The 24,694-nt window shown below is 39.4% G+C and overlaps 2 protein-coding genes and 1 non-coding gene across 3 annotated transcripts in view; 2 read left to right on the top strand and 1 right to left on the bottom strand.

Annotated features, from left to right (window-relative positions):
• The first annotated feature begins 746 nt into the window (after nt 1-746).
• Nucleotides 747-8,410, top strand: rpl5b (ribosomal protein L5b). Its single transcript, XM_053498758.1, has 8 exons — nt 747-851; nt 1,288-1,357; nt 1,452-1,567; nt 4,254-4,388; nt 5,626-5,828; nt 6,235-6,412; nt 7,048-7,136; nt 8,257-8,410. Exons 1-8 carry the CDS (start codon nt 849-851, stop codon nt 8,351-8,353), a joined length of 891 nt encoding a protein of 296 aa, XP_053354733.1. The 5' UTR covers nt 747-848; the 3' UTR covers nt 8,354-8,410.
• LOC128527278 (small nucleolar RNA SNORD21) lies at nt 5,909-6,004 on the top strand. The gene has a single exon (XR_008360858.1). It is a non-coding gene; the product is annotated as a small nucleolar RNA SNORD21 (small nucleolar RNA).
• Nucleotides 8,411-8,913: 503 nt separating the features above from the next.
• The window catches only part of dipk1ab (divergent protein kinase domain 1Ab), a 33,450-nt gene continuing 17,669 nt past the window's right edge, over nt 8,914-24,694 (bottom strand). The window contains exons 3-6 of the mRNA XM_053498757.1: nt 12,176-12,310; nt 11,703-11,810; nt 10,908-11,084; nt 8,914-10,750 (exon numbers count right to left, since the gene is read on the bottom strand). Coding sequence (XP_053354732.1) covers nt 9,935-10,750; nt 10,908-11,084; nt 11,703-11,810; nt 12,176-12,310 — 1,236 coding nt within the window. The 3' untranslated portion in view covers nt 8,914-9,934. The remainder of the gene's footprint in view (nt 10,751-10,907; nt 11,085-11,702; nt 11,811-12,175; nt 12,311-24,694) is intronic.

Raw genomic sequence — 24,694 nt, 5'->3', positions numbered from 1 at the left:
CTGAAAAAGGTTTTAGGGGAAACATTGTTAGAAAACTAGAGTAGATCTTGGTGATTTAAAAATAAATAAATAAATAAATAAATAATAATAATAATAATAATAAACAATAGTTGGACTGGCTACACACTGTAAATGAGTGTGTGAATAGTGCCCTGTGATGTACTGGTATTCTATTCTATAGTATAAACTGGCGACACGGTGGCTTAGTGGTTAGCACTGTCGCCTTGCACCTCCAGGGTCCTGTGAGGGGCCTCAGGATCTGTGTGCTTGGACTTTGCATGTTCTCCCTGTACGATAGATCGGCATCCTGTCCAGGGTGTAACCTGCCTCATGCCCTAAATCTCCTGGGATAAGCTCCAGACGGTTTAGACGGTGAATGAGATAGTGTGAATACATGTGTGAATGTTGGTGGAGGTCCTAGGACTGTTGTAAAAATGGAAATAAATATAATGGTAATGACCACTGGCCTCCATGGTCCCAATTTGAATGGAGGGACAGGAAGTATTACCATATAATGAATCAGAAAGCAGAATGAGGGCGTTGTTTGGTGTTCATGGAGGGATGGGAAAGTTCAGAAAACCTTACAGATGGGGAAAAGTTAAGAGGAAATCTAAATTGAGTATTACAGTATTTTAGCGTCTATACGTTGTAATGACCTCCTCCTTGCCAATAGGGGGCGACGAACACGTTTGTCTTTGAACGAACGCACATGTCTGCTTCGCGCACCGTGCGCGCGTGGTATTTACCGCGCATGCGCAGTCGAGTCTTCCTTTTTCCAGTGCAGCGGAGTCACTCCCGTGTGTTGTTTGACTCCTGGCTCCGGCTTAGGAGACTAAAAAGTCTGCAAAATGGTCAGTACAATCACTCAATACACACAAAATAAGATTCATCGGGTATCGCATGCCTGTCCTGTTGGCTATTGTTGATAAGAAATGTTAAATCATAAAGGATGGGGGTAGATTTTGTTCTCTTCCGACCCTTGTGTTGGTCTGTTAGCATGGCCTAATCTGGCTTGTCTTCAGGCTTTCCTGAGCTCAGAAATAAACCTCAGTGCTTCGTACGGGCTACTTTTCAAACAGAAGTTGTAACAGATATGTGTTAGAAAAGCGACACGTATTATAGGGTTAGTTATATCACAAAAACAACACGTTTGTACCCCAGTCCTAAGGCTTAATGCTAACCCTGCTAACTGAATGTTGTTGCCATTGTGCAGGTTCTGTGCAGTGGTTTGTGTCATGTTCTGTATGTAGATGCATGTCAGTCTCATGTTGTGCCATTTCTTAACAGGGATTCGTAAAAGTAGTAAAGAACAAGGCCTATTTCAAGAGGTACCAGGTGAAGTACAGGAGGAGGAGAGGTGAGACTTGGAGCATGTACTCATGTACTGATAACGACATCAGTCTTGATATCTTTAATGCATGAATGCATATCTTTGCTGTTTTTCATCACAGAGGGAAAAACTGACTACTTTGCCCGCAAACGCCTGGTTATCCAAGACAAGAACAAATACAACACACCCAAGTACAGGATGATCGTCCGCTTCTCCAACAGAGACATCGTCTGTCAGGTGAGTTGGTGTCAGTGTGTAAGGTCCTACTTGCGCCCTACTGTCACCGATGCCGTGCAACTTCAGATGCATTCAACTACTGAAACTGTTCTTAATTGAAAATGTTGTGCATTTGTGTATGATATCCCAGATGTTTCTGGACCCCGCCACGTCGTCTGTGTAATTTGTCAGTGGGTGTCCGTGCTTCTCGTTCGATCTGTGGCGCTTCATCTTTTTGTTAAAGTTGGCCAACATTGTTTGTGTGTGTGATGTGCTTGCCATGGTTTTCTTCGGGAAAAGTCCATCGTGATCTAGCCATGAGTTCATTATCGATAATTCTTTTTTTTTAAGTCCTCTCACTTGGCGAAAAGATATCTATATCTACATCCATCTATCTATATTTCTATAAGTGTATGTGGATATACTTGGGCGAGTCTAAAATTATTGCACTCTGATCATCTTAAAAGTTCTGTTGGTCACACTGTCTTATCAATGCATTCTATTTAAGGCTACGGTCTTCCCAGTTACTGCTGTGCAGATGTGAACGAACATGTTTGTAACTGCGGCGCGAGTAAAAATGAACACTCCACTTGTGATTTGCATAAAAGAAATACGCATGTAGTGATTTTATTTTTTTTGTAGTCTCAGTGTATACCTGGTGCTGTTCGAATCGAATTTCTCATGGAACATCTTCTGTCGTGAAGTGTCAATAAATGGATAAAGTTGTTCAGAGAAGGTCGCACAATTTTAGGCATCAGGAAGGACCCAGACACAACAGTTCACGTCCCCAGCTGATGACAAATGGCTGCACGCTTCTGCTGACGCTGTCAAAAACTTAGTTTTGCTGTGTTAAAGCATCCAGCCTCTAGTCCTTATCTTGCTCAATGGACTTTACCTGATTGGTCCTCTATGGAGACAAAGATTCACTTCTTTTGAAGTTATGAGTTTAATATATTGTGTTGTATACATACGTGTTTACAGATTTATGCTAAGAGTGCAAACTTCTCAAAGAATTTGTGCTAGGTTTTAATTTCCCATGTGTTGAAGATTATAAAGACTTTTTTGGGACACTTGTCTTTGTGTAGGTTATAAACAGGTACAGGGAGCTTTAAGATGCTTAAGCTGTAGTGTAGATGAATTCAAATGTCGATTAACATTCTACAACACAAGCTCCGACTGCTCTTTCGCTCTTAACTTAATTTAAAGGTTTACATTAACGTGGTGAATGCAGATAACTTCTCATAGATCAGTACTGGTATACTGGACCCTAGATGCTCTCAATTAAAAATAGATTGTAAATGTTTTGTGACTTGGAAAATGAGTCTCTTTGGTAGTTTAACATTTCTTTAAGGAATCTTCAGTGTCAGTCAGTAAGGTGAAAAATTATGGAATACCTGTTTATGCCGTCCATAAAAAGTGATGCATTTTGCAAATCAGTGTTAACTGTCCATTATGTAATAATTAATGCAACAGCATTTAATTGTCCATTATAAATTTTTTTACAAATTCTAAGTGGGGAGTAAGACACTTTGGGATGTACCGTTATTAGAACATCACCTTCTCATCAAGCTGCATCACTTTCTGTTGCAGGCTTGCGAATATTTTATTACTTGTGTTAATTGTGCAAACAAAAATAAATGTATTTGTCTGCACTCTCTGGGGTCGAAAAATTCTTCTGTCTATATTACACAAAGGAACGTTTATCCGTCAAAACACACGTGTGTCCAGAGGCTCTGAGATGTCCAATTGATTTAAAAAGACAATTACTTTTTTAGTGCTTAGTTAACACTGTAATACGATAAGGGTATGACAGTTGTTGAGGCCCTTTGCAGGTCCTGTAAAAAATAGTATAGCTTGTTGGTGAAATAAGGTTTACGAGTTGTTGTACATCTAGCTTTCCAGCTATGTATTCTGGTCATAGCATGACGGTTTCCGTGGGTTTATTAATGGTTTTCTGTTCAGTGTTTACAAGATGCATTTGATCAGTGAACAAAGAAGAGACCAGTTTGATGCACCTGGCCATACAAGTTATTTAGGCTTCTGGGTCCTAATTTTTGTATATTGACTCTAATTTTAACCATATGATCGTTTTAAAAGGTCATGTTTTCTTGTTGTACAAAACCCTTTATTTAAAATGTTTGTTGTTCTTGGACTGTATGTTCAGTAGTTGGTTATTTTTGGTATGCATGCTGGTGGTGTTAGCATTTGCATCAGGTGGATGGTGGCAAAAGTTTCTATTAGACAGTAAGTGAATATGGTGTGCCATATGCAATGAAATTTCTCCCCTAAATGCCATTATCATGGAGAATGTATGATTTGCAGGTAAACAAGCACAAGACAGATGTCGTGTCAAACATACTTAAAGACTCTAATTTTGAGAATTTTAATAACTGAACTTTGAATTGGCCAACAGCCTTCTCATCTCTTTGCCATCTAACTGTGAAAAAAAGCGTTGGCCATAACATTATGTACTGTTGTATTTCGGGTAATTAATCTAAACAATGTGCCTTTAAGCTAACAACGATGCCTGTAGAATGGTAATGTAGCACTCAAGAGCATGTGAGAGAGACGGGATGAAAGCAGAGAATAGAGATCGATTGTAATCGATTGTCTGATCTCCAGTGTGAGACTATGGACACAGTTGTACAAAGTACTTTAAATTGATGCCCCCCCCCCCCCCCCCCCCTTTTTTTTTTATTAATTGCAGATTGCCTATGCCAAGATTGAGGGAGACATGATTGTGTGTGCAGCATACTCTCATGAGCTTCCGAAGTATGGTGTCACTGTGGGTCTGACAAACTACGCAGCAGCCTACTGCACTGGACTGCTCCTCGCTCGCAGGGTAAGACCTAATTCACTACCTCTTCACTTTGTTATTCAGATTTTAGTTTTTATACAGTAGAAAAAAAAGGCTTGTATGCATTTGCATTAAAAGACTCCTTACACAGGATGTGACGGAACAATGAATTGAGTTTTTGTATCTCAGGAGTTTTCTCTTTAGTCGCATTTTATTTATTTATTTTTTTTAGGTCTGCTGGTAATTAGCTCATACCCACATCCTGGCTGTGCCGTTAAAGTATTTTAGCTTCAGCACAAATTAGCATCAGCTTCTTTTCTTTCTCCCTTGATTTCCCTGTTTTTTTTTTTTTGTCATTAAGCCTGCCTGCATGGGGTTATTTTTTCTAGGTGACATCTGTAGTAATGCTTTACACGTCTCTTCTGTAGTTCTGTGTCTCAAGCCATGTTGTACCCATGGTAGTGTTTTATATGCATTAGTAGTTTAAACATAAAACATTACTATATAATAAAAAATATATATATATATCAGTAAATATTGTAGATGATAAATCAGCAAATGCTGATTTCTAGAGAACTGAGACTGGCATGATTAGGAAGGTGGCTTCTTACCCATAACTGTATAACCTCCAATTTGCCAGTCTGATCAGTTTCTTCTGATTGAGATTCCAATGCTATTATGGGGGAAAAAACTTATTTTTAACATGAAGAATAATTTATATAACCAATAGTTTGTTTGGATAAGACTGAAATTAGACCGCTGCTGATTTGTTCAAATAAACTTGGTAAAAGTTTGTCTGGAATATTTTTGTATGCAGGAAATTAAATTCCAGTGTTGGTAAAAATCAGACCTAACTAAGAGAAGCTCTTGTGAAGGGTGGAAATGCTATTATTAATCAGTGGTGATAATCTTGTGTGGATATGCCTTTTCTTGCAGCTTCAGTGTACAAATGTTTTAAATGCCTCTTCTTTTTTCATCGGGAGCAATTGCTGCAGCAACATAATTTTTTTCACATTAAACTTCTCTTTTTTTTTTATTTTTTTTTTTTTACTTAATTGAGGTTTAGTTTTTTTATATGATCAGGACAAGGTTTTAACTTATGTTTGCTTACTGTGTAATTGTAATTCAGGACATTTACAAACTTGATGGATTTTCCAATTATCAAATACTTTGCTCTGAGTATGACAAGTCTCAAGCAGTTATGTATGTTATTCTTGAATGGGTCCATAAATTGATTTGGGGCAAAAAAACATCCAACTTCATTTAATATTTTTATCCTTAGCTGCTGAACAAATTTGGCTTGGATAAGGTGTACGAGGGCCAAGTAGAGATCACCGGAGAGGAGTTCAATGTGGAGAGCATTGATGGACAGCCCAGTGCCTTCACTTGCTACCTGGATGCCGGCCTTGCCAGAACCACCACTGGGAACAAAGTGTTCGGAGCCCTGAAGGGAGCCGTAGATGGAGGACTGTCCATCCCTCACAGGTACGTGCTCTCTAACGTTCTCTGGCAGATACATCAGTGTTTTCGTTTTCCAAGGCTCTTTTGTTAGACCAACTGCTGCTGCTTGATGATGATTCCTTTCAAACTGAGCAAATTGTAGTTGGTCCTTCATTTGCACAGTTGATGTAAGCTAGTTTCAAGACGGGACTGAAAGCAGCTTTCGTCAAAGTAAAGTTTACTAATTTTATGTGTTTTTAAGTGCCCAAGCAAGTCATTATCTAAATGAAGCCATATGGTGTGGAATAGCAATGATGTTTGGATCCTGCTTTTTAAAGATACCCCCTTCCCCTCCACAGTGTCCCATCCCACTTTCACCCCTTAAGTTAGTAAGAACTGAATCTGAATGATTTCTGTATTGGCTGTAAAGCAGTTCCATTTTCTTTTTTAGCACTAAGCGTTTCCCTGGCTATGATGCAGAGAGCAAAGAGTTCAATGCAGAGGTCCACCGCAAGCACATTCTGGGCCTGAATGTGTCAGAGTACATGGGGCTCCTGCTGGAGGAGGATGAGGAAGCTTACAAGAAACAGTTTGCTCGATTCATCAAGAACGGTGTCACCTCTGAGAGCGTAAGTGTTTTCTATATAGTCCTATTGTTTGTTTTTATAGATGTTAAACATTTGAATGGTGCAAACATTTTAAAGAAGGCTAGAAGTCTGATAACTATCCTGGCCAAAGTGGCCTGGAGCCAACTGTTATTATTTCTGTGAATGTTCAGAGAGTGGAATGCATGATCCTTGATCCATAAAAAAAGAGTTCCTGGGAGGCCAGCGTTTCAGATGTGAAGCAGGCCGTCCATTCAAGGCTGACGAATGCAAACAAATAGGAATTCAGCAAACTTTGAAGCAAGGCTTTGTAGTTTTATTAAACAGTTAGCGCTTTAGGGATAGATGACAGGTCAGGCTTTAGGCATTTGGGGCTAGAGGACAGCCGCATCATCATACTTTAGCCGGCCTCTTAAAATGCTGTCATCTCCACACCATGCTGCTTTGTCCTCCTTTTCTATGGGGTAGATTGCTTTTGTTTGAAAGGTTGGCTGGCTTCCAAATTTTACCAAGGTACTTTTTAACTTAACGGTATGGACCAAAAGTCCTGGTTTGACTCAAAAGTCCTTTTGTAGACATGTGGTGTACAGTGATGCGTAGTCATTGACTTTTTATAACTTCAGAGTGTTTGTTACATTAATTTTTCTTTATCATGTAAGATTGAGGGAATGTATAAGAAGGCCCACGCATCCATCCGTGAGAACCCAGTCCATGAAAAGAAGCCCAAGAGGGAGGTCAAGAAGAAGAGGTATGTCGAGTTTTTATTTTGTTCCCCCCCTTTGCTTTTGGAACAGTGTGGTGCATCAGTGCACAAAATTGGCTTCTCTATTCTTGTAACACACTATTCATTGTTCATTTGTAGACCTGCATCTTTAAAGATAAGATACTTAATGTACATAATGGATATTAGCAGTGGGAATCACCAAGGACCAGGCGATACAATATCACGATACCCAGATGCCAATGCAGTCTGAGTATCAAGATTTTATGAATATTCCTACCACACAGGATACTGTGCTGCACTGGAGATGTCTGAACAGTTTAGAGTGCATTACCTGTAGAGAATTATAGAGGAACTGTAACATTTTACAGCCTCTAATACATTAAAAAAATATTTTAAGGGAGTTAAGTCAGTGAGAATCTATGAATTGGCACATAATAAAATATATCTTTATTCATTCTACAGTGGGGGAATAATCTACTGGCTTGAATTGCAATTTCAGTTTGAAACAGTGATCAAATTTTTTTTTTTTGCGCTCTGCAACAAAAGTAGTTTGGTCAAAATCGTATTATTTATCTTTCTATATTGAAAAATTAGTGTGACTTGATTTAATGAAACTGACCTTGATGTAGCCATATAACTTGAGTATTTTTAATCAATCTACCGTGAGTGCCCTATTGTAGGTCAAAGCACCAACACCATTGTTTGCATCTTTTAGCATTACTACCAGGACCTGGTGTCTTTGTCCCAGCAAGATTGCTTAGTCTTGCGTCTGTTAAATATTAGCACATATTGTCTGCACGTGCATATACATATAACCCATTTAAAATGTTAATGGAAAAAGGCATTTTATAAACTATATTGACTGTCTGTGGATGAGGGAATTTAAACTTGCCTACATCAATCTTTTTGTATTTTCTCACATTTTTACATTTTTGTACTTTGGAATCTTGCCTTCTATTGGACTTGGTCTTCAGATGGTGTGGCAAAACCTATTCAATGAATCTCTGCTTTAATCATTGTGGAAGAATTGGCCAGTGCCTCCAGACTGGTGCTGTGCATGCAGCACACAATCTGTGTAAATGTTTTTTGTTTATAAACGGTTTGGTATTGCTAACTTTTTTTTTTGATCATTTTTCCACAACAGATGGAACCGTGCCAAGCTCACACTGGGCCAGAGAAAAGACCGTGTTGCTCAGAAGAAAGCCAGCTTCCTTCGCGCTCAGGCTGCAGAGGAGGATTAAAACAGCCTCACTATATGATTTTGCAGAAATTTGTTCTAATAAATCTATTGGAAAAGACTTTGCCTCTTTGTACTAAATTAAAAGCTTTTTTTTTTTTTTTTTTTTTTTAAACTAGGTTTGGTGAAAATGTAGAATTTGTAGAAGCTGCATACCTGGAAATGTAGATTTTTGAAGGGAAAGGTGAGCTTCAGAATCTGATGCCTTTAAACAGCCCATAATTAGAGGTCTGAATCTACATTGTATTTCTATAATCAGTTATTTAATGTTTAGCCCCGCCCCTACTTTTATATTTCTTGAGCTACTAGTAAAACCACAACATTTTTATAGTTGGTATGTATAATTGAGGAGGAATTTTCATTATGAAAATACTTGGCCAGTTAGTGAGGTAAAGACTGAATTAAAATTAATGTATAGTCTTTATTTGTGGACAAATATGCTTCTTTAAATACACTTTTTCATTTTTCTGTATTTGGATTATGGGCAGTGACCTATGCAATCACTCCTGATTACAAATATCAAATGTTTCAATTCCTCTGCCCCTGATTGTTTTTAGACTAAAATGAGAACCACATTTCATGTACACAGGCTACAATTCTGCAAATGATTACATGCCTTTAACGTAAATACATCATGCCTTATATTTACCGAGTGTAAAAAACAAACAAAAAAAACTTTTTTGTTTTTTACTTGTATCCAAGTAGGACTTCCACTGAAAATTATGTGAACGAAACAGCAATGTTGTCTCTCTACAAAATTACATTTAGAATAAATTATAGATTTAAAGTATTAGAACAAGCTTTCTTATAAATCTTCCAAAAAATATTTTACCCACACCCCCAGTATACTGTAGTATAGAAAGTTTCAGTGGCAGTTCAGTCGTCTGTCAGTGTTGGCAGGATGTCTGCTGTTTTTATTTTCTCAAAGTATATTTTTAGTAGCAACATGTATAGGTAAAAGTTTTATAATTGTGCATTTACACTATCAGATTATAACTGGCTTACTTTTTAAACCCAATTCTCTCACATCCATCATATACAGGGTGAAGCTGTAGCCTAGGTGTTCTTAATGGATAACAAAGCCCCTTTGCTATGACCCGTAAAGCTAGCTACGGATATTTTCCATGTGCTGTTTATGCAACCACATGGATTTCATATACAGTACAACCCGTCTCACCCAAAGAGCATTGTGGTCTTCTGGCCATAAAATGTTGTGGCTTCACCAGATTTGATCAATGTCTTGGGTGAAACCACAGCTTTGCCATTTGCAAGCTAATTTATTAATCCTTAGTAAGTGCTTCATGGAACTAGGATTACGCATAGCAGGGCATCACTGACATGCACATTCACACCTAGGCCAATTTAGAATAGCCAATCGAGTGTTTTGGAGGTAGGAAGAAACCAGAGGAAACTCTGTACAGACAGGAATCTGATTTCAGGATCAACCTGGTGAGTCAGCAACGACGCCCATAAAGCCTTACTTTAGAACCCCAGAGTAACTTAATTTAAAAAATATTTTGATTAGAAGTCTGTTTAAGGTTAAACACCTTTGTAGTTTGTGTACCTCCAGGCAATAACTTGGTTTTCATTTGGAGTCCTTTGTGTGTGAAATCTTTTTCCACAGCAGCGTCTTTAGGTTGTTTAGGATGAGCGAGTGTTCCATCTCCATTTGCTCAGTGGCTCCTCTCAGTGCCATGCACGAATACAGTTGCTTTTCTAACTCTTCCTTTACGTCCACCGGTGCTCCGTGGAGCAAATAGTCCTTCAGCGACCCACACACTTTAGCCAGGTTGGGCTGTGTCGCCTCAGTGGTGCAGCGGTGCTTCGTGAGGTCACAGGTGGTGTGGCAGTCTACTCCATAAAGACAGTCTGTGTCAACTTCACACCGTCGTTCTCGCATCAGTTTTTGAAAAGCAATTTCGGGAACGATGCGCCTGGCGTCCAGCACCTTCAGGTCATGGCGCTCATTGTAGCCAAAACCCGCTGCATTTACTTCACACATAAGGAAGCTGCCAAATGGCCCATGGAAGATGTCTTCCACCAGTTCTAAGAGCCCGATTGCAATTTTGGCCTTGCGTGGCCATGATGGTGCCACCCACTGATCCATACTTCTGCGCAGTCCTGCTGGAAGCCATAACTCCACGGCCCATGGCAGGCTGAGGCCATAGAGTGGTGTGTACGGCACCTTTTCCACTACATACAAATCTCCACAGAAGCCTAGCAGCCTTGGAGTGTGTTCCCGCCCTTGCAGAACCACCGCCATCAAAAATTCGTTCAGCTGCAAGAGAGCCCAGGATGAACGTGCCTCTGCCAGGGATATTTCGCCATCCTTGTTGGCATCAGCCACACCAAGCACGAGTGCCACCAAGTCATGCAGGTTAGCCTGATCGCCGACCATTGCCTAAAGTCAAGTAACAGGTGAATTGTTAAGTTAGAATGTTAATAATTGGAAAAGAAATAACAATTTCATGAATACACCGATTTCCAAACCTGTTCCTGGTATTTTTTAAATTTGTCTTTAATCTCACAGCCCCAAGTGTAAAATACCTTGCTCTTACCTTTAGATGATTCAGGACCATCTCTCTAAACTTCTCCACAGACGTGCCTTTAGTGGGCCTATTAAAAGCTGCAGATTCTCTCCGTGGTTCCAGCTCTCCTTCCACGTCATAGTGAGGAACGTCCTCCATATGGCACTTAATGATACCCTCCAAATCTCCCCAGCTACCAGAATACACCTGGAACGCGCACACACATTATCTAAAGCGGTCTTGCATGTTCACTTAAATGCAGTCATTAGGTAAAACAACAGTAGTGAGGAAACTTTTTGGAGAGCCTGTTTTGTTGTCTGAATCATGTGACCAGAGCATAAGTATAACCAAAGCATAGAATGTTTAGAGGCTACATATGGTAAAGGTCACTATGTCTTAAGTACAATAGACATGATGGAATAAGTAATCACTGCGGACAACAGAAGGCACCGGGCAAATAAACACTGGGCACAATGTGGGAAAACTCCCATGATGGGTTGCCACATGCACACACATTTATATCTAACAGCATTTTTTTTTTATAAACGGTGAAATCCACCCATAAAACCTAACTCACCCAAAAAAGGGGTATTTTGCAGCCTTGCTGCATTCCTTCTTTTGAACACACTGTGACAATACAAGTTTCACATAGTTGCACACAACAACTTTATTACTCAAGTACAGAATAAATAGAGGATTTCTACCTTTACTTGAATAATATTTGCCCTAGGGAATCTTTACTTTTACTTTTTACTTCTTCTGGTGGTTGAACCTTTTTTTATTACCTTTTATTATTTTTATTATTATTATTATTTTAATTCTGACCTGGTTACTGGGTTTGGCAGACAGGCATTTCCCAAAATACAGGGTCTCCTTTTCACATAAGCTGCTGCAGGCTGTACCATCGATCACCCCCTTCTGGAACTTATCACACTGAAATACAAACACACATCACTTTACATCAGACCCATCCGCAGTGTTTTATCTGACATGTTCCTTTTGTGTACAGTCATGGTCCAGCAGATGGCTCCCTTGCCACAGTCATCATCATCTCTAGGACAAGGGTGTTCATATCTAGCTGTAGACGGCCAGCCATCACCAGAGACTGTAATTTACCAACACTTAACCATACACACTAAACTTGGCAGTTAAAAGATTAACTAAATCAGCTGCGTTTGAGCTGAAAAATCAGCAAACTGTGCTGCACAATGGGCCATCAACACTGGATTGGAACAGCCCTGCTCTAGGAGAAATGCGGAAATGCTGGACTTGGGTGTGAAATGTTGAGCTGAACTCACTATAGTGTGTTTGCATTCATGTCCACGGCACAGCTCTGTATAGGAGGAGTACTGGACGTATATCACCCAGCTTCCTACAAAAACAGCCAGCCAGGAAAAGAACAGGTACTTCATGTGCAAGTAGGAGAAGCGAGCCTGGGCAGAAGACAGAAAGAAAAGATGGTCATACAGTATAGATACACAGAGGGGCCCAACAATGTACACACACTTCAACACAGGTACATCTCAATATATCTGAATGTTAAAATGTTGCTTAACATACATACACACATATACATACTGTATATATTGTTATGTGTGTGTACAGTATCTCACAAAAGTGAGTACAACCCTCACATTTTTGTTAATATTTTATTATATCTTTTTAAGGGACAACGCTAAAGATATGAAACTCCGATAGAATGTAAAGTAATCAGTGTACAGCTTGTATAATGGTGTAAAGTTGATGTCCCCTTAAAATAACTCAACACACAGCCATTAATGTCTGAACTGCTGGCAACAAAAGTAAGTACACCCCTAAATGAAAATGATCAAACTGTGCCCAGTGTCAATATTTTGTGTGGCCACCATTATTTTCCAGCTTAACTCTCTTGGGCATGGAGTTCACTAGAGCTTCACAGGTTGCCACGAGAATCCTCTTCCACTCCTCCTTGATCACGTCACGAAGCTGGTGGATGTTAAACACCTTGCGCTTCTCCACCTTCCGTTTGAGGATGCCCCACAGATGCTCAATAGGGTTTAGGTCTGAAGACATGCTTGGCCAGTCCAGCACCTTTACCCTCAGTTTCTTCAGCAAGGCAGTGGTTGTTTGTGGTCATTATCATGTTGGAATACTGCTCTATGGCCCAGTTTCCGAAGGCAGGGGATCATGCTCTTCTTCAGTATGGCACAGTACATGTTGGCATTCATGGTTCCCTTAATGATCTGTAGTTCTCCAGTGCCGGCAGCACTCATGCAGCCCCAAACCATGACACTCCCACCACCATGCTTGACTGTAGGCAAGACACATCTGTCTTTGTACTCCTCACCTGGATGCCGCCACACACGCTTGACACCATCTGAACCAAATAAGTTTGTCTTCAGCAAACTGTTTGCAGGCTTTCTTGTGCAGCATCTTTAGAAGAGGCTTTCTTCTGGGACGACAGCAATGCAGACCAATTTGATGCAGTGTGCAGCATATGGTTTGAGCACTGACAGGCTGGCTCCCCATCCCTTCAACCTCTGCAGCAATGCTGGCAGCACTCACACGTCTATTTTCAAAAGCCAACCTCTGGACATGACGCTGAACACGTGCACTCAACTTCTTTGGTCTATCATGGTGGGGCCTGTTCCGAATGGAACCTGTCCTTTTAAACCGCTGTATGGTCTTAGCCACCGTGTTGCAGCTCAGTTTCAGGGTGTTAGCAATCTTCTTATAGCCTAGGCCATCTTTGTGTAGAGCAATAATTCTTTCTTTCAGATCCTCAGAGAATTCTTTGCCATGAGGTGCCATGTTAAACGTCTAGTGACCAGTATGAAAGTGTGAGAGGGATAACACCAAATTTACCACACCTGCTCCCCAAGGACACCTGAGACTCTGTAACACTAATGAGTGACATGACAACGGGAAGGGAAAAGGGCTAATTGGGCAAAATTTGGGCATTTTCAATTAGGGGTGTACTTAGTTTTGTTGCCAGCAGTTCAGACATTAATGGCTGTGTGTTGAGTTATTTTGAGGGGACTTCAACTTTACACCATTATACAAGCTGTACACTGTTTACTTTACATTCTATCAGAGTTTCATATTTTAGCGTTGTCCCTTAAAAAGATATAATAAAATATTAACAAAAATGTAAGGCGTGTTGTAAGGCTGTGACGTAATATCATGCAGCTCCTGCTAGTGTAAATGCGGGCTGGTTCTCGATGGTTCTGGCACCAGCACCAGTGTAGTCGAAATTAGGTATTTGTCAGGCCTCTACCTTCAGACCTTCAAGCACCTGCTGGTATAGCTCTTAAGGTCACTGAGGCACGCAAACCCCCTGACCACAATAAGGTGGCAATCCCTCGCAAGTGGAGCGGGGGGAGCTGATCATTTACTTATATATATATAAGTAAATGAACAGCTCTCTTCTCTCCAATCCACTCTACAACAACAGTCTCCTATTTCCTTTTGGAAAAACTTTCACAAATTTATCCATGAACTACAGTGTGAGGCGGGGCTTTACGTAGGGGTCTGTCAGACAACGGTCATTTGTCCTCAGTCTGTCAAATTCAGCGGATGTGGACTCATTGCTGTGCTTGTTGTAACTGAAAAAACGCTGCAGCTTCTTCTTCAGTCTTTCCACTCCGTGACCGCTGAACTCCGACACGACACTACGTGAGGCTACGTCTTGACTCATTTGTATACGGACGGTGATTAGATGTTTACCGAGGGCTCAGGGGAAGAGTGTGTGTGTGTGTGTGTGTGTGTGTGCGCGCTGCAGCCTGTAAATGAATAGAGACAGCAGAGGGACAGACATATGAGGAATATCTAATAACGTATTGTGTAGTGTCCCCTTTTAAGGCGGATTTTTCCATCCAATCAACTTGTATATATTCATTTTGTGATTGAATACTTTTTGAGCCCCCCGTAGAGCAAAGAAAGAATCAAAACAAACAAACCCTAGTTCTAAATCCTAAACTATCAAAAGAAATACAAAATAAACCCGAGATCTTCGGCGTACACGACGTTCTAACTAACTCCCTTAATATTAGAAAACAAAAATACAGCGGGGTAGGGTAACACTCAAGCTAGGCTAACAATTGATTAGCTGGATAACAAGAAATAAAGCAAAGCACCAACGTGCCTTCTAACAAGGGGGTGAGCTAGCCATGTAGTAGGCTAAACCTAACCTTAACAGTCTTTGTTGTAAACACACACACGCAGTTCAACGGAAAAAAACTCCAATCACACCACCTAGCCATAAACAATATTGGGAAACAACACACGACTGGGAAACACTAGTCAAAATATGCACAGTTGTGCTTGCTGGAGCACATTGTACACTGGCAAGGCGCGCACGAGGAGAGCATGTAAACTCCATGCACATAAAGACAGGAATCGAAGCCGCACCCTGGAGGTGCAAGGCGACAGTGCTAACCTCAACTCCATCGTTCCACTTATTTTAAGTGATATCCAAGTTTCCTGAATTACCCACAATTCTATTCGAGTAGCTGATATTGCCACTAGTGAGAATTAGCATTACTCTATCTGTCTCTCACAACTTTATTTGTACACTCTGCTCACACAGATAGTTTCAACACCGCTGTGCTCGTCATCGCCAAAATTAATCTCTAGCCTGAGCAGTCTCTGCTGCAAACCAGTGAAAATGTGTCAGCATTTGCCATCTCCCCAAACTCTAAAGTAAATTTCTCATTAATATAATTAACATTACTGCTGTGACTGTTGTAATACAACTATGAAAATTCACCTATTACTCACCACTGTAACTGTGCTAGCAATATCCCCACATGACATCGGCAGGAGGCAACTTTTCATATGAACAACAAAAATATATCGCCAACCAACAACTATTCACTGGAATCACTAAACACAAACATGTTATTAATATTTCAAAAATATTGTTTATTGTTCAGGGTGCATTGCATATTGTTTAGGTTTTCTTTTAAAAGGGCCCATATTTTACCGTTCCTTTAAAGATAACATACGTTTAAAGATCCCCAAAGTGTGTCTGTTAATGTTCCAGCTGAAAAAAAACCCTCAGATAAAGCATTTTTATTCTTGAGAACTGGGACAAAACATGTTTTTAATAAAAAAAAAAAAAAAAACGTAGTAACTTAATATATTGTTAAACATTGAGGTGTGGGTTATTAAACCCTGTTTTAGGAAAACCTCCCAGTTGTTAGATTTTTGTACAAATACCTTTTGTACTGAAAAATCCAATGATTCTTTCCACAAATCAAAAATATCCATATAAAAATAATTAACACAAAATATAAAGTCAAAATAAAACAAATTAACCTGCACTTTACCTTTGAAAAGAATCGTGGAGGGGGAGGGGCCTACTGTGTATGATGACTTTCACATCAGAATCGCTGCTCTCAAGAAACCTCTCTAAAGACACTTGTTTAGCCTCCTTTTGACTAATTCACGGAAATGTGATATTGTATTGTCGTTAAACAGATTGAACTCCCACACTGCTACAGCCTTTTTAACCTTTTTCTTCACGAAGGCTGTTGTTGCAGCATAGTTACTAAGGAACAGCCACTACAATTGGGCACAAAATAAAAAAAACACACACAATGTTATAGTAAACAGCACATGCACGCACTATTGTATAGTCAACATTAGTGCAGGCATGTGCGTGTCGCGCGCACTGAGAACAAGTATAGGAGTCGATTACCCCTAATCACACAGCGCATGCGAGAGAGACGAACCACTACCTCAGTTGTGATCATGTGACGCTCGGCAGACAAAGCATGTACGTACTTCTCGTATGTCAAGACCACGCTCGTTTAAAGAGTTAAAATTTAGAGTTAACATTTTTGCTCGTCTTGCAAAACGCTCGCAGACTAAGTTACTCGCCATCCAAGGTTCCACTGTAAATTATGTTTAAAAAAAAAACTTTAATAGGGAATTAACAAAATGAATGTTTTGCTAAAATATAAACATTAATGCCCTTCCAGATGGACAATTGCAATTTTTATAAAAAAAATAAGGATATTAAAAAAGGACTCAATGTAAGCTGCATTAAGTATTTAAAAATGCATCAGCACTTACAAACTTAAACAATTCTTTTGATAATTCTTTTGATTGTGTAAAGCTGCTTTGCGACAATATAAAATTGTTTTAAGTGCTATACAAATCAAAATAAATTGAATTGAATTAGTCTAATGTTTTTCTAAACATTTCCAATAAGCACTTACTTGTCTCTGTTACAGATACAGGTGTTAAAAGTTAAAGACCTAAAATATAATTAAATATAATATAAATAAAATTAAAAAATTTATTAACACTTAGTCCTGGCTTGAATTGACTTTTTGAGCAGCATATTTTATAAACATTGTGTGTGAAAATGTTTTAAGTAGTGAAATAAAACACTGTCAACACAATCAGTCAACACCGTCAAAAGAATTTCCTGACAGAGTTGACGCTTGACAGTCAAATGTCAAATCTTGATACTGCTGTAAAAAAAACAAAACAGTTAAACAGGTAAGAGAACAAACTGTAAATCATGACGATGTCCTTGGAGTTTCAACTGACCACGAGTCTGCCTGACTTTATTTATTTTAGAACAGTTTGATGGTGTTCATACAAATTTGGCAAATAAAGTTAAAGATATAATAAATGTATTTTTTCGCCCGTCATTAATTAATTAGTATGTACCTATTTTACTTGGCACACAGCACAATATGTGATTTCTTCATATATTTTAATCAGTGTTTTAGCAATTTAAAAAAGTGTAACCCTCGTTCTGAACAAGAACTTTTTCAGGTTTAGTGGGGACACTTTATCAAATTAAACTGATCAAATAAATTTAACTGGGACTGAAAAAAATTGGTTCTGCTGAGTTGATTCAGCATATAAAATTGATCATAATCAACATATGAATTATTTCTGAATTTTACAGAAAAACACCATCATGTGCTGGGCATGTTTTGTCCCAGTTCTCAAGAATGACTGGTACCTCAATCTCCCACTGTTTTACTTCTCTTCCAAATGCACGATTTCAGTGTCTATGTAAATCAGCTGCTTCTGAGCCATTTGTTCCACCAGAAAACAGCAGAGCAGCGCAACTAACTGGGAGGGACTTCTCTTGTATGATGTCACATTGGGAGAGAAAATTTGGCAACCAGTGAAAATGTGTCATGACATATTTACTCAGCGCTCACCTAAAATACTATGCAATAGAAATGAGCTGAGAGAGAGAGAACAAAAAAAACATTGTGAAACTCCAAGTCAGATCAACTATACAAAGAACAGCAGGTGCATTGTACCCTACTGAAAGAAGAAAAACAGACTAAGTGTTGTTTATTATCCTTTGATGTCAAGTTCACATTGTGTCAAAATCAGACGATTATGAAGTGTTAATCTGCTATAACCAATAATCCATCAACACTGCAATTTAATTTGTCTACCCAGGAGAAAAAGCAAGCAAGAAGCTGCTGAGACAAAGCACTGAACATTTAGGTACTGTAGCATGTTGCTCTGAAGACATCTCAGTCTTCAGTGACCTGACACATCCCTATCTGAAAAACCAGATCTGACATTATCTCGCCTCCAGCAGCACTGACAGGAGGAAAGAGGGCCTTAGTGCAGCACAATAGCTTCCAGTACTGAGGACTACTGTTTAGTTTGTGCTGAAAGAGAGAGGAAAAGATGCAGCTTCATCTATTTCCTGACAGCAATTGAGAGGTTTGGAGGAGTAAGAGGTAGGTCGCTGTCCCCGTTGTTGTCTTCTTAATCTACAACACCTGTGAGCTTGGTCTCCACAATAAAACAGTTCTCGACGTAAAAAAAAAGGGCTCGCCTGCAGCAACAGCAGGCAAAGTGAGCAACCTAATAAAGGCAACCATGTGTTTTCCTGCAAGCATATCGAACAGACAGGATGACAGATGAGAGCTGCAGTACGAGTCGTCATGACAAGGTGAGAGATTTGGGCTGTTATCAACAGATGTGAAGGTGATAACACTCGATATGATGTGAAAGCAGAAGGCTGCATTCTTTTTATAGTGCGCCATATGCCACAGAAATCCAAGGCCTCAATGGTGCTAGTGTTAATGCAAAATTTATAAAGGGAAATAAATTATTAACATTGATGCCTTTCCAAATGGACACCTCTGTTTTTTATTTAAAAAAAAAAAAAGGATATTAAAAAAGGACAATACAACATGAAAGCTGCACATTAAGTATTTAAAAATACATTAGCCTAATGGTTTACTAAACATTTCCAATGAACACTTGTCTCAGTTACAGAAACGGGGGTTTAAAATGAAAGACCTAAATTGCAATGAAATATAATAAGAATAAATATACATATATTTTTTAATTAGCTGAACATTTGAACGTTCAAGTCAAACCAGGACTAAGTATTCCCTTAATTTTTTTGAGCACTATACTTTATATACATTGTACACACACACACACCAATCAGTCATAACAGTATGATGATCTGCCTAATATTAAGTAGGTTCCCCCATTACCACCAAAACAGTAATGCACTATGTGTTTTAATACGTTTCTATGGAAACCAGCAGTAACCCTCAATTGAAGCTACAGTAGCTCATTTATTGGATCAGACTACACATGTGCATCAATGGGCTTTAGCTGCTCATGATCCTGTAATTCACTGGATTTCGTTTTTTGGATCACTTTTGATATGTCCTGAGCACTGCAGACCTGCAACATCCCACAAAAACTGCAGTTCTGGAGTTGCTCTCACCCAGTCCTCTAAAGCCATCACAGTCTGGCTTAGCTTGTCAAAGTCATTTAAATCTACCAAAAATTGGTAGGCGACATGATGGCTTAGTGATTAACACCATCGCCTTGCACCCCCATGGTCCGGGTTCGATTCCCACCTCTGTGTGTATGCAGTATGCATGTTTTCTCCCTATGCTTGGTGGGTTTCCTCCCACCGTCCAAAGACATACAGATTAGGCTAATTGGCATTTCCCGAATTGCCTGGAGTGTGTGAATGTGTGTGTGCCCTGCGATGGATTGGCACCCCGTCTATTTATTAAGGGAAAAATCTGTCCAAACATCCTAATGAGAAAAAGTGTGTGTCCTTTATTATCTTTTAGTCATCAAAACCCTCATATGCCAAGACTTGTCCACTAAAAGAAGAAAAAAAAGAGAGGGGGAAAAAAAAGCTTTTCAGGCTCTGATCATGACTCCTTACAGATGAAAACATTCGTACAGAATTTCTTGTGAGCAAATGTGACTGGAGATCAAAACAAACATGGTGGAAAACAGTTTGGTTACTTCACACAACATCAAAGTTGTCTTTTCACCAGACATCAGTTTTCTACCCACACTACAGGGTGTTGAGTCATAAATATTGAACATGTTTTTAAACTGCACTCAGAGTAAATCAGGGAAGCTACGCAAGATCTCATATGACAGGATAATCTCAAAAGATCTTTTAGGATTAGTTGAAAATCAGGACCGGGTCATTATTTTGTGATTTAAGAGAATATTTTCCAGTTTTGCCTAAAAAACTATAAACACTTTAAATCAGGGCTTTAAACAGCTTTCTTGTTTAAGTTCAAAGTCGTTACATCATTTAATATCAAAGACGTCTGAAAATCACAGACTGACAGCTAAACATCAGTCTAGTGTAAATCGGTGGTTCCCAGACCAGCACCGGCCGAGCACAAGAACCGGCACCTGGAACCAGCACCAGTGTAGTGAAAATGAGGTATGAGACCACCAGATTCCTATAAGACCATGCCATTAGAAAAATTATCGAGCACATCTTGGAAAACAAGTCACCTGTTAAAAGAATAGGTTCTTGGGGTTGTTCAAAAAAGGCGGCTTAGGTCCCAAGGTCCCTGATTTGATCCTGACCTGGCGTTATTATAAAATAATAATAATAATAATAATAATAATAATAATAATAATAAAAACATTGACAGCTCTCTTTAAAAGACATTTCGAATGAAAGGATATAGACCAAACAGGCCAATGTTGCATGGATTAAAAAGTGGGCAATATGTAAACTCTTCTTTCTGTTTCTTCTTCACCAAGCAAAAGGTTTCCTGTTAGGTTAAAATTGATCAGCTGACTAAAAAAGTTAAAAACCCATGGTCTAGAGGTTAGTCTACAGTACATACAGTAGCTGGGGTGATTTCTAAGCATTATTCACAAATGAATACACCGTTAATGCACAGCACCGTCGCTTCTAAGCTTTGCCATTTGCTTTAAGCACTTTGACTCGAGTCCAGGACAAACATTTGTTATTATGCCAGCTGCACTAAAATGCCTGCTCGCTGTAAATGATCTCAGCCTATACAAACATGCATCATCGCTGATGACACGTTAAATTATGCTTACAGTAGTGGATAAGCAGATGAACCACAGACTTGGAGGAGCCGCTTTTATTTATTAGGTAATGATTACCTGTCCTGCATTTGACAGTGATGGACATCTCCCCACTCGTACTATTTGCTTGTCCTGACCTTACGCAAATTCATTATAAATCAGGCCTCCGGCTTTAGGAAAATCTTCGATCAACCCTCTGTTTTTCCAAGTCTGTGATTGAGTTGGCCTGCCTTAATAATGAGCTAATCTTTGGCGACCGGAGCGTGCGTCTCCGCTCATAATCTTGAATGATACTCGAGTATTATAATCGAACATGCTAATGGGAAGTTGATTGATTTGTGTTTTAAATAATGCAATAAATCTGACAATCAACACAGATGAATAATTTTCATTTTTAAAGATTTCTGCCAGACATAATTGAAATTTGTTTACAGCATTTGGTAGACACTGTTACAGAAGTGTTTTGGAACGTATCCTTGTCCTCATAAAAATATGGTCGAAGGAATGCCATTGCGCAATACTTTATTCTTCACATATCCCAGCTTTGTCAGGAGGCTGGGGTCAGAGCACCTTATCCAATACCCCTGTAGCAGAGAAAGTTAATGGCTTTGCTTAAGGCCCCAACAGTATCTTTGTGGAGCTAGGGCTTGAACTGCCAACCTTCTGATCAGTAACTCAGAGCCTATTAGAAAGGGATAAGTTTATCAAATAAATAAATCAATGAGAAGGATTTTTATTATAACTAATTTAAATGGTTGGTAAAGCGCTGTATCTTCAATCTCAGAGAGAGCTGGTTGTCCAGACAGCCAGGGGAGATTCATTTCAACACCTGAGTAAAAGGATACAAACAAGACTTAATGCAGGTCTTCTTCGTACTATAATGCATGTAATTAGAAGGGCTGCGAATTAATACATAGTGTATCATCCGTTCTTGTTTCCTTCACTGGCAAAATAGATCTAGCAGTCAGATTCAGTCTGTCAGTCTGTTAATTTAATCTAATCTCCCTCCCTTTTTCTTCCCCTTGTGACTCCACTAATGACAGGCCATTGCTCCCTGTCTCCCATGAGCACTCAGATGCTAATGTAGCCATTGATATTCCATCTTACTTTGCCTTCTGCTCGTTCCCCTAAATCCCCATTAAGATCTTTCTGCCCCCCCCCCCCACACACACTTAGCTCGCTCACTCCAAACCCTCTCTCTCGCTTTCTCTCTCTCTCATAATCACTTAGACATGCTGACAGATACAACTGGTTTTGTATCCTGTGCACTCTTTCATTCTTCCTCAAAACCAATTGACAATCTCACCATAGGATTAAATGTGTAAGAGAACTTCTCAACTGGCAGTATGGCATAGTTACCAAACCCAAACCAGAGCTATCCATACCCTAGCCTAGTGCATTCCAAGGACAGTAGGCATTGTCCTATTCCTCATTCCTAGGTGAATTTAGAGTCACCAATCCACTGGCATGATATTGACAGGTAGAAGAAAACCAGAAAAGCACATGGACACGAGGACATGCAAACTTCACACGGCAGTAATCTAGGCCCTCGACCAAACCATACCACCAGAGTTATAAGGTGTCAATGCTACCTGCTGTGCCACTTTCAGCCTTGTTAAAAGCAAAGAACTGCTGTTTTTACACTTTAAACTAATTTGCAACATTAAATAATGGAAAGACATGAATGTGCCAGTAGCAGCAATGGAGAGGCTTCAAGGTCAGATTCAGATTTTTTTTCCCCCATGAGTAAGTGTTTTCCATCGTACTTAATCGCAGTGCAATCACACACTGCTACTGCTGTGTGTGTGTTATCTGGTAGGAAAGCTTTTTTTAAACAGTGGTTGTCTGCCCGAAGTAATGGCCTGTAACGAGTTTGTGGTGACCGTTTTTGAACAATCGATGGTGCGTGCTATTTTTAGTTTGACCCATATGTCTTCCTTCAGTACTTTTTCTGGTAGGAAGGCCAATAGGCTTTAACTTAGTTACAGAACAGATATCTTGGCAATAAAAGTAAAAACACGTGCTATATCAGAGATTTGTTTCCATATCGTGAAATACCACACTTTCAAGTGAACATGGGCCAATGGTGTGAAAGTTTGCAAGAGACGGAATGCTCATGTTCTATGTTCCAGCTCTGTTTATCTGAAAGAGTCTCTGCGGCCTTCGAAAGGTCAGAATAACTAAAAATATACACATGGTATTTGGACAGGATAGAAAACTTACTATCCTGCATTATTTTGATGAAGTGTGTCCTTACCTTGTATACAAGTACTGATATCTATAAACACATCCATTTATGTGTAAAGCAGATTAAAATATTTGTGTGTACAACAAAAAAGTGCATCATAAAATTAAGTCTTCTTCAGTCGAACAAATGTACTTAAATACAGGTATTCTAAAGTAAATCAATAAATGAATTAAGGGGGTAAAAACAATAAAAATCAGTTCGATTAGGTCTCTTATAATAATAATGATAAAAAAAATTCCATCACAGTGGACCAGCCAATCCACACACAACTTGAAACAGGTTTTTTACACCAGGTGCCGTTCCTGATGCAACCCTCTCATATTTCGTACTGGGTTTGGGACAGACACCAGTTGAGAAGTATAGAGTGCGGCAACCCACTAACGGTAGGGCTCGAACCCAGATCCTCAAATCAACACCCTAGAGCTTTAGCCACCTGAACCACCACTTACCTCTTAAGCTCTCAATGCTTTTAAATTCCTGCTGCTTAATAGCAAAATGAACACAGAAGGGTTTAACAGTTGTGTTCAGCTAAAATCTTAACAAGGTCCTCGTCTTCTACAGGATGTTCAGTAATTGAATAACTACTGCAATTACTGTAACTACCGCAACCTGTAACTGTCATTCTGTAGCAACTGTACATTTTGTTGTGGAAACTTACTTCATTGGGAATTGCTTTAACACAATAAAACTAACATTTTAATGTGCAAAAATATATATCATTGTGACTGTAAGGTTAATTAAAAAAACAAACAATCAAAGCACCTCAGTAGTTCTGAGATGTGCCTTTATCTGCTTTGCCCATATGGATCCTAATACACTAAATGGTCAAACGTATGTAGACACCTGACCATCATACCCATACCGTATGTAAGCCTTATGGCCAAATGAGCACAAATCAACCTTCCATTCCAAAATTTAGTGAAAGGCCTTCCCAGAAAAATGTTAGTATCGCAGCAAAGATGGGGAAACTCCATGTTAATGAGCATGGTTTTACAATGGGCGCTCAAGAATGTGATGGTCAGTTATCCATATTGTGTATTCATTCCTTTTTTTTTTGGCAAATTTTGCTCAAGCTCCATCTGACTGGATGGAGATCAATTGTAAAATTTTGCGACAGCTTCTGAGGTCTGGGCGTAGTCCAACATATTCAGGTTCTTGCTTACAATCCATTCCAGCATGGCTTTGTCAGTATGATTAAAGTCATGTTTGGCTGGAAGGTCAACCTCTGCCTCAGGCTCATGTCTCTCGCAGA

Source organism: Clarias gariepinus, chromosome 6, assembly GCF_024256425.1.
Source record: "Clarias gariepinus isolate MV-2021 ecotype Netherlands chromosome 6, CGAR_prim_01v2, whole genome shotgun sequence".
Classification (NCBI taxonomy): Eukaryota; Metazoa; Chordata; class Actinopteri; order Siluriformes; family Clariidae; genus Clarias; species Clarias gariepinus.
The sequence above is the reverse complement of the archived record's forward strand: the minus strand, read 5'-3'. Positions and strand labels throughout refer to the sequence as shown.

Bases quoted from the DNA above. Each gene is read 5' to 3' on its own strand.
- rpl5b (XM_053498758.1), top strand. The intron at 1,358-1,451 runs GTGAGACTTGGA...TTTTCATCACAG, and splicing joins GAAGTACAGGAGGAGGAGAG to AGGGAAAAACTGACTACTTT. The intron at 5,829-6,234 runs GTACGTGCTCTC...TTTCTTTTTTAG, and splicing joins GGACTGTCCATCCCTCACAG to CACTAAGCGTTTCCCTGGCT.